Here is a 9810-nt window from a genome sequence, read left to right on the forward strand (position 1 = left end):
ACATCCTGTACATTTAATTGTGAAGAGAATGAAGATATTAATAGCAAAAATATGGTTAAATTAAAAAGGAAAATAATTGTAAGGCCTATAAATAGTCATTGATTACATTCAAGTGGGATGTGTGTGGGATCACATAATATTCCATCCATGGGTCTCAAAATCGGCCATGGGATCACATAGAATCCCACTGGCATGTAATCAACCGCTTTAAATCCTTGGGCCTCAAAATGGGTCAAATTTGTACACCTGAGCACGGTTCAACAAAAAATGGTATGGAGAAGGATATCAATTGGCCAGTACAATCATATTCGGAGTAAGAATGTCATTAGCATAAATCGTATGATAAGAATGTCATTAGCATAAATCGTATGATAAGAATGTCATTAGCATAAATGGTATGATCTCTCCTCTCCAAAAAGAGATTGTGGCCACATGTTTTAACTTCTGAATAATAATAATAATAATAATTTAAAGAAGTTTTTGGAGGTAAGGGTGCAATCTTGTTCACAGTACCTCTCATTTCAATCCACACAATCAACTTCTAATAAGTGAAAAAACTATGAGCATAAAGTTTAATATTCAATTAACCAGGCGGATGTTTGGCTTCAAGTCTCTTCCCCACTGGTTTTTGACCAGTAACTCAAGGAAGACATCAAGCAAATGACATTTTACAAAATTAGCTAAATAGTGATCCCATCTAGTTCATTGTCATCAAAATATTATTTATTCAAACAAATAAAAAAAAACTAAGAACCAAGTAGCAGATTCGACATTTTTGACAAGAAAAAATAAAAATATTGGAAGAGGAGCAACTTAAGTACAGTGATCACGATACAAACTCGGCAGCGAATAAATATATAATATTGAGCATATATATGTGATTTAATGCCTTCCGGATGCGACTGATTCAGTCGAGAACAGGTTCTTCACTCGTGAAAGAATAGAATCATGGTTAGGATCATATGGATGATCCTTGGAGGGAATCTCCAAAATTGCAGGAACAGGCTTGTTGTAGCTATCAACTAAAAACCTTATCATGTTTGCAACCTGGAAATCAAAGACAATGTTTTACCAGACAAGAAAAATAGAAATCGAAACGCACAGAATCCTAGCACGCTCATTCATCTATCAATATTTACAACTACAGTAAAATTAAGAGTGTGCTTATTCATCTATCAATATAGCCACGGTGCATATTTAATTTAAGTAACCAAAGAAAAACAAAATATGATTGATAGAAACATTGGCAGCTGTCAATTATGTAATTCGGGATTTTGTTCAAATGCGAGGGTTAAGACTCAGACACCTCTTACTTCTTTCCCTCAACTCTTAACACATGAGGAATTCAAATTGTATTCTCTGTTACTGGATTTATTCCAAATGGGAACGTCAGACTATACCTCTCCACAGTCGAACTATATTATTCTTGCTCAAGAGGGATTCACTGAAATGTAATAATTGTTTGGCTATAGACTGGATTTCCAATATGGCAATGATCAATCGCTTCATCTAACCAAGCTATCCACATTTGCCAAGAAGACCATACAGTGTTAAAAAAAAGACATGTTTGTGTTAAAATAATAATAATAATAATAAAATTAATAAATAATAGGTTTCAAAAGATATATTTGAAAGATGAAACAATAACGAATTAACTGCTAGTGTATGCATATGAACCAGTTTAACCAACCGACTTTCCTAATTAACATTCACATGGCGCCACAAAAAGAGTATTAGAAATTAATTCATAAAACATGATAAGAGTACAATAGACAACTTACATATTGGCTGATCATCACAATTGCAATGTCCTCTCTTGTTGTGAACTCCTTGAATGCATCTTCAATTTCTTTAACCGTTGTTTCTAAGCCATAATTAAAAATTACATATGAGGCAAGAATAAGAACATGCAAAAGCTCACTTGAAAAAATTTGATGAAATAAAAAAGGCTCCAACCAAGAAGGTATGGAAAGAACGAAAATTTGGAATCCTACAACGTAACTATAGTCCCCCTAGCCCAAATATTTGTAAGATTCCAAATTTTCTTCTTCCTCGAATCAATTGCAGCATTAGCAAATCATAAATTTCCTTGATCATTTCTTTTCCCTTTGAAAATCATTCCAAGATGTATAATGAAAATATTGCATAAATCAAAATATGTTGTAGAAATTAATAGTAATGGATATTAAAAAACGTCGAAACAGGTTATACTAGGCCAACCAGCCTCTGTTCTTGGGCTAGACATTCACATCTAGGATGCAATTATTAGTCATTCCTTTCTTGGGACTTAATTCTAGAAATCACCCAAAAAAAAAAAAAAAAAACACACACACACACGTCAAAGCCATTCATATTCTCAAGCTCATTATTTCAAGTAAATATGGAAATTGTGTTCCCATATCTAAGTTACCTGGACTCGGTTACGTGTGTCGGTTGTGGGTATGTATGCAAGTGCCAAACATATCAAATTTCTAACTGAATGACACATGGACACTGCTAAATATTAATATTATCTACTATTTTTATTTAATTTAGAGTAACATAATTTATTTATGTTACAGAGTATTTAATATAGGCATTTGACTTGTTTTGAAGCAATAATATGAAAAAATTGAATCATTAGATATTATTTTTTGTTTTTTCAGTTGCATGTCCAACCAAGAGTGTCAGACACGTCTCATACCCATGTGCTAGTATTGTGTGTCCAAGTACTTCACTACTTTTGAAGAGTCCATGTAACATATAGCTCAAAAGTGAAGATGATTAGAGCCTGCAAATGCCCCTATTACAGGAATTCATGTCTAACAAAAGGTGCTAATATGACTGGCATCTTATTTTTTTATAAGGTAATCACGTCAAATAACATTACAGTATAAAAATTAAAAACATCAATCATGTGGGATGTAACAAGTTCTCAATAAATATCTGAGTTTCTATATAGTTGCACTAGTAATAGTACTACTACATGGCGTGCAAGTAACTCAGACGTAAGCCCCTTATATGAACAAAGCTAGGAAAAATAAAAAGCAGTTACCCACAATTAATGTTCAGAATGCATCAGCTCAATCTTCTGAATGCAACACAAAAACACAGCAAAAAAGCAAGACAAACCTCTAGCAATCTAACACCGAAATCAATTACTTTTATTTAAAGTTTGAACATCATTCCACACAAAGGACTCGCTAGATTCCAACCCCCTGCCAGGCCTTCTTTGCCAAGGCATCAACTTAAATTTGTAACCCTTCATTTCCGTATTGTTACAAACAATGAATGATAAGAGTAATGGAACAATCACATAATTCGTCCATTGGATATGAATTTGCTGATAAATAATAATAATAATAATAACATTCTAGAGATTCTACATAAAGAAGCTCTTAACCAAGTCTAAGAGGCATACTTGAATCCACAATAAGATAATTAGTCTTTCTCCTTATGTCAACATTGCCCACTCCAGCCAGTAAAAATCCAGTGATTGTATCCTGCATAGATACGTAATTTATTTGATAAGCCCCAAAAGTACTGCGAATAACATGAACTGACATGTCAGCTAACTCCATAGTTAAAAGGAAAAAAAATTATTTCTTTCTTTTGCCAAGCAATAATTTTTTTGAATCCATAGAAATCCATTAGTGAACTTAAAAAGATACGCTTATTGCACATTTGTGCCCTTTGTACACATCATGCTTATTTGCACTCTTCATGATTCCTTTGTGTTAAAATATATAAAAAATTGAAGAGGAATATAACGTGGTTCAGTCACTAGGGCTTACATCCACGACACACAAAGCACAAAGGACTACATCAATTTTTATTATAAACTTTCTTAATTGTGTTTACAAATACCCACCTCTATTTATAGGTGGGTTAGAAAAGAGTTGTAAACAAAAAATAACAAAAACTTGCTTTACAAGAATATGATTATAAAGGAAAGACTTCAAAGAAAGTCAAAAGACAAATATGGTAACAATCAATCAGTCATATTAGGAAAAAATTGTTACTCAAATATAGTAACTTTAACACTCCCCCTCAAGGTGGAACATGTATGAAAATAACGTCCAGCTTGCATATCAAATCATGAAACATAACTTTTTCCAATGATTTGGTGAAGATATACGCAAGTGAACATAGGGTCTGCAAGAGTGAAGAACATGATTCTAAGCACTTCATCAAAAATTTGGCATATAGCCAACAATATGCATTTAAGCATATAAAAAATAACTCTGCAACGATAACAAGATGAAAATATATGATGATATTTGGTGTAGAGGCTCCCCCTGATGGTATGGTTACAACGAGACTCCTTTGAAGATGTCACTATTCAGTTGACATGAACACGAAATGCACGAAATGATGCAACGTGCAAAACGATGACAAAAAATTAACAATTTTTGCCTAACACTTTGATAATAGAGAAAAAATCAATCAAGATGAAAGGAGCGGAAGAATGATCTAGAGTAGGGTACAATAAACCTGTGATGATACCATGTTAACATATATAAAAGGGTTAATTACACTGACACCCCCTCAAGTTTGGCCAAATATTACACTCAAACACCTTTCGAAAATAACCATCACTCACACTACAAACGTTTGGTCCGTTTTTCACTTGCACCCCAAAAGTTAGTTTTCAGGAATGTTAGACCACGTTTTACATATAAAAAGACATTGTTACCCTTTGACTATGTGTTGACTAATTAAAAATTATTTCATGTATAAAATGACTTAACTACCCATAAAATCCATGTTAAGTGACCAAAATACCCATTGCCATTAGTCTCACAAACATACACACTCATCATCAATCACCACTATCACCATCACCACCATAATTGATTAAATCTTTCTCTCTTTAAATATATATATATATATATATATATATATATATATACACAGACACACACACAAATTTCATATATATTAAATTGGTTGATGGTGGGTTTCAATTTTTGATGGCCGTGGGTATTACTAACGGTTGGTTTGAACTTTCAATTGTATATATACCCTACATACATCACCCAAATTGTATGGTGGACCTAAACTTTTATGGACAATAGAATTAGTTTGAAAGCTCAATCAACTTCTTCTACCAATGAAAAAAAAATCACTTTGAGTCCATGAGTTCCACACTCAAAAAATGAGATGTTAAAAATTTTGGAAAACACATTTAGGTGCACTATATAATGCAACAGTTATATATGCATATTGAAGGATCGGCACACTGTCTCTCTAAAAACATCGAATTCCTCACTCTCTGCACCCACCAATTCCCAATTGGGTCTATCAAAAAACAGCACCACCCACTCTACCACAAATCCATTTCTCTCTAAAGCCACAAGCAAGTCTCTGTGTCTCATCAAAATGACTGGCCACAAAAATGGTTGCCAAGGGCTGGGTAAGGGTGGAGCAAAGAGGCATCGCAAGGTCTTCTGCAACAACATACAGGGCATTACCAAGCCGGCGATTCAAAAGACTATGTGTGTATGTGCATATATATATATATATATATATATAGATGCCCAACTTCTCTGCTCCCGAATTTCTAACTCCACCAGTTGCTCCTCGATCTCGCTATTTGTGCTGGGCTTGCAATTGAGGTGATGGAGTGTGGATTATACATATATATATATATACATACGCATTAAATAAATATGAGAATTTGGCACCGTTCTCTGATTATGAGAGAGCTAGGGGGGAATGGGTAGGTTAGATTAATGAATGAGGTCAAAAAAGACATTTTAGATTGTTGATATTTTGAAATAAAAAGTATTAAAAAATTAGGGGCAAATTTGTCTTTTCGCACATTTTTAAAGGTGTTATTGACGGAAAAGTCATTTTGGACTTAAGTGATAGTAATTTTCGAAAGATGTTTCAATGTGATATTTGTCCGAGGGTATCACTGAAATTAACCATATATAAAAAATTGAAGAGAGAAATAAGATAGGACAGCACGCGAATATAACGTGGTTCAGCCACTAGGGCTTACATCCACGACACACACAGCCTAAAGGACTACATCAATTTTTGTTATGAACTCTCTTAATCGTGTTTACAAATACCCACCACTATTTATAGGTGGGTTAGAAAAGAGTTGTAAACAAAGAATAACAAAGACTTGCTTTACAAGTATTCTTACTTTACAAGAATATAATTATAAAGGAAAGACTTCAAAGAAAGTTAAAAGACAAATATGGTAACAATCAATCAGTCATATTAGGAAAAACTTGTTACTCAAGTATAGTAACTTTAACACTTTGTACACCGCATGTTTCCTACAATGTGTGAACTTCCTCTACAACATTAAAGACGCTTGTTATGAATGAGGAAAAAGAGCAGCTGACTGGATGCTTAAGATCACTCATATTGGTCAGTATTATCTCGGTCATAAAAAATAATGAAGAGAATAGTAGTGTAGTGAATGTGCAATAATCAAAATTCATATAGCATGTTGCATTTTCGATTTCATATGAAGTAGAAAGAGAAACGCTTTTTCTTTTTCTTTTTCTTTTTTTTGTGGTGTGATTTACTTCGAAACAAAAACTTGTTTGGTAACTAATTTGTTGCAAAATGTTTCATAAAAAAAAAAAAAAGTTTGAATTATTTTTAAAAACATCATTTAGATTATATTGGTTGTTTTTTTAAAAAAATTCTCATTACAATAGTTAAGAGAATTGTAAATTTGTAATAAAAGAAACAAGTGAAGAAAAACAATGAAGAATGAATAAAAGAAAAAATATGGGAGAACTTTTAAGGGGAAAAAATAAGAGTTTGATTGAATAAAGGGTATGCAAAATTTTTAGGAGAGAATAAAAAAATACTAATAAAGAAGAAGAAGAGTAAGAATGAAAAGAAAGAAAGAATTAGAGAGATTTTTAGAAAAGAATAATTTCAGGAGAGGCACTTTATAAAAATAGTAGAGCCAACATGGCTCTGGGCTGAGAGAGCCAAGGTTTGCTCCCATCAATACTTCCACAGCTTAGTTAGACCTCCAAATTGGAAGTACCGAATATATGGTCTGAAATATATGATCTTCTTCCGAAAAATAAAAGTTGTCATATTTTCTTACAAAAAGAAAAATGTCCACTATGTAATCTAGAACAAACAAAAGGGAAAGAAATTAAGTTGTGTGCCATGAAATTAACTTTACACAATGAATGGCTGAAGGAAGGCAATACCAGAGAAGCAAAAGAAGGTAAAAGCATATAGCACTAAGGGCTAATTTGGTGTGGTTGAATGAAATAAAGTGGGAATGGAATGAATCAAAGAATGGAATGGGAATGGAATGAAAATGGAATGACCATTCTCATTCCCATGTTTGGTTGCACAGAAAAACATCATATTTTTGTAAAACATATATATATATATATATGTATGTATGTATGTATGTATGTATATGTATGTGTGTAGCCGACGTTTCATTAAAAGTTTTTTTTTTATTCATTTATTTATTTAATTTTTTTTTTAAAGTGGAAATGGAATGGTCATTCCTTTAGTTGAAAAGTGGAATGAATTAGTGGGAATCACCATTCTCAGAGAATGGGCAAGAATCATCATTCCAACTTTAAAGTTACTTACCAAACTAAAGAATGGAAACAAAAGCATTCCATTCCCACTTCATTTGATTCCATTCACTCACACCAAACATGGCCTAAAAGTCTAAAATCTTAGGCAAGCCCAAATAATGAAACATTCTGAATGTACGGATAGTTTTTTTATCTGGGATGTTTAGGGAACATATCATTAGGCAACATAATATTACATTACAGTTGTAGGAGCCCACGATGACACTAAATATCCACAAAATCCAAAAGATGATCCATTGATTCACAATTAAGAAAGAGGAAAAGTTACTCCATAAAACCCTATCAAAACTTATAATTAACAATCAAACATGTCATTGTACGTTACAAAAGATTCTAGAGGCTATAACAAATGTATTATCAATTTGGATCAATTTCTACCTAATAATTTCATTAGAACCATGCATAGCAACTATAACTTTCATACCTCATCAGCAATCATGGCGATGAGTGCCGAGTTTCTTGTGGCAATTTGAACTTTGTTAGCCATTGAGGAGAAATATCACGACTACATAAAGAAGAAAAAAATGGTATATTAGAAGAAGAGGCGCTGAATTGGGTACGCAGTAAAAAAAACAACAAAAACTTGAATCAGTCATTAGAACAGGACTTGAATCACATGCCAAATGTTAGGTTTGTATCCGATACTGGCATTTAAAAACCCACTAGACAAAGTCGGAGATTTCAAGAGAGAGCTTGAGTCCGAGATAAATTGTGAGAATTCTCTAGAAAGGGAGAGAAAAGTCGAGAGAAGGAAAGAGAAAAAAACTAGAAAAATAGAGAAAAGGCTAGAAAGAAATTAAAGCAGGGAGTCGGTGATGAAAGCTTCAACAAAATCGTATATATATATATATATATATATATATATATATAATTGGTTCATTATATATACAAAAACCTATATAACTAAATCACTAAAAAATCCAACTTACAAACCTAGATCACAAAATCGTCATTCGTTCACACACACAAGACACATATACGAAGCAACGAATTTAAATTAAAGCATAAAAACAAAAACAATTACGTTTGATTCAAGTTCAAGACCGACTCGATCTTGTGAACTGCAACAATCAAGATCTTGTGAACTGGAGCGCGATCTATATTTCGAGACCTTTTTCTTAAGCCGTCCAAAGAAAACTAGGGAGAGAGTTCCTCAACTAACCTCCAAACGACATCGCTTTAGAATAGAAAAATAAATAAATAAATTTTCTTTTACTAAATTTGATTCTTTTATAGCAAGAGTTTCATTTGACTTTGAAGGGGAATTTTATTTCTAAACTACTTTTCATAGCTAATTTGAGTTTTTATATAGAAATGTTTCTAAACACCTTATATTAATGAAAAAAATAAAAATTATGTAATTATATTATGAGTTTTTTTTATAAAATATAATTAGATAAGAAAATATAAATATCTATGTCTTTATATAAAGCTCTATTTTTTCAATTAATATAATAAGACAATATTTCGCACTCTATTTTTTTTCAGTTATGCTTTATTTATTTTTTTCTTTAAAAAAATGACAAGAAAATCCTTAAATTCATTAATGACCTTATTTTATAATATCATAACTACTCTTTATACAACTTCAGTTGTGGGACCCATCAAAAGAAATAATTTATTTAACAAAAATAAACTTTTTTTTTTTTTGTTTTATCGAAAAAAGATAATATTTTCAATAGAGATAAAAAAAAAAAAAATTTGAATCCTCTTTTTTTTTTTGATTTTTTTTTATGTTGACAAAAGAGATAATTTCTTCATTAATTATTTTTTTTTTTTTTTGTGGGTTTTTTTCCTATCAAAAGAGATAATTTTTTTAACAGTTACTTTTTTTTTTATCCGCTCAAAAGAGGCGATTTATTCAACAATTTTTTTTTTTTTGGTCTTGTAAAAAAATAAAAATAATTCATTCAAATTACCTATTTATTATTAGTTTTTTTATAAAATAAAATTTAATTAGATAAGAATATATATATATATATATATATGTCTTAGTAAGACATAATAAAAACATACATATAAAACTCATAATAAATAGGTAATAAATAGGTAATAGATAGGTAACTCTACTAATAAATAGGTAACTCTACTAAGACATATATATATATATATATATATATATGTCTTAGTAGAGTTAGTTTCTATAAAACTCTAACACAAATTACCTATTTATTAAGAGTTTTTATTTATTTTAAATTCATATAAGGTGTTTAGAAAAATTTCTATA

At 31.3% G+C, this 9810-nt stretch overlaps 1 protein-coding gene across 4 annotated transcripts; it reads right to left on the reverse strand.

The window, feature by feature from the left end:
• Positions 1 to 676: 676 nt before the first annotated feature.
• LOC132306870 (V-type proton ATPase subunit F-like) lies at positions 677 to 8765 on the reverse strand. 4 transcript variants are annotated; one of them, XM_059804445.1, is made up of 5 exons: positions 8608 to 8765; positions 8008 to 8088; positions 3401 to 3482; positions 1782 to 1864; positions 677 to 1047 (listed from the first exon to the last, which is right to left on the reverse strand). In XM_059804445.1, the coding sequence occupies exons 2-5, from the start codon at positions 8068 to 8070 to the stop codon at positions 883 to 885; spliced, it is 393 nt and encodes a 130-aa protein (XP_059660428.1). In that variant the 5' UTR covers positions 8071 to 8088; positions 8608 to 8765; the 3' UTR covers positions 677 to 882. The 4 variants fall into 4 exon arrangements, with proteins under 4 accessions (XP_059660428.1, XP_059660429.1, XP_059660431.1 ...); XM_059804446.1 differs by having other exon boundaries at positions 8632 to 8722; XM_059804448.1 differs by lacking the exon at positions 8608 to 8765 and adding an exon at positions 8517 to 8535.
• Positions 8766 to 9810: the final 1045 nt, after the last annotated feature.

The sequence above is a fragment of the Cornus florida genome, unplaced genomic scaffold (genome assembly GCF_030987335.1).
Source record: "Cornus florida cultivar Cherokee Brave unplaced genomic scaffold, ASM3098733v1 CherokeeBrave_3.0.0_Hap2_Chr05, whole genome shotgun sequence".
NCBI classification, from domain to species: domain Eukaryota; kingdom Viridiplantae; phylum Streptophyta; class Magnoliopsida; order Cornales; family Cornaceae; genus Cornus; species Cornus florida.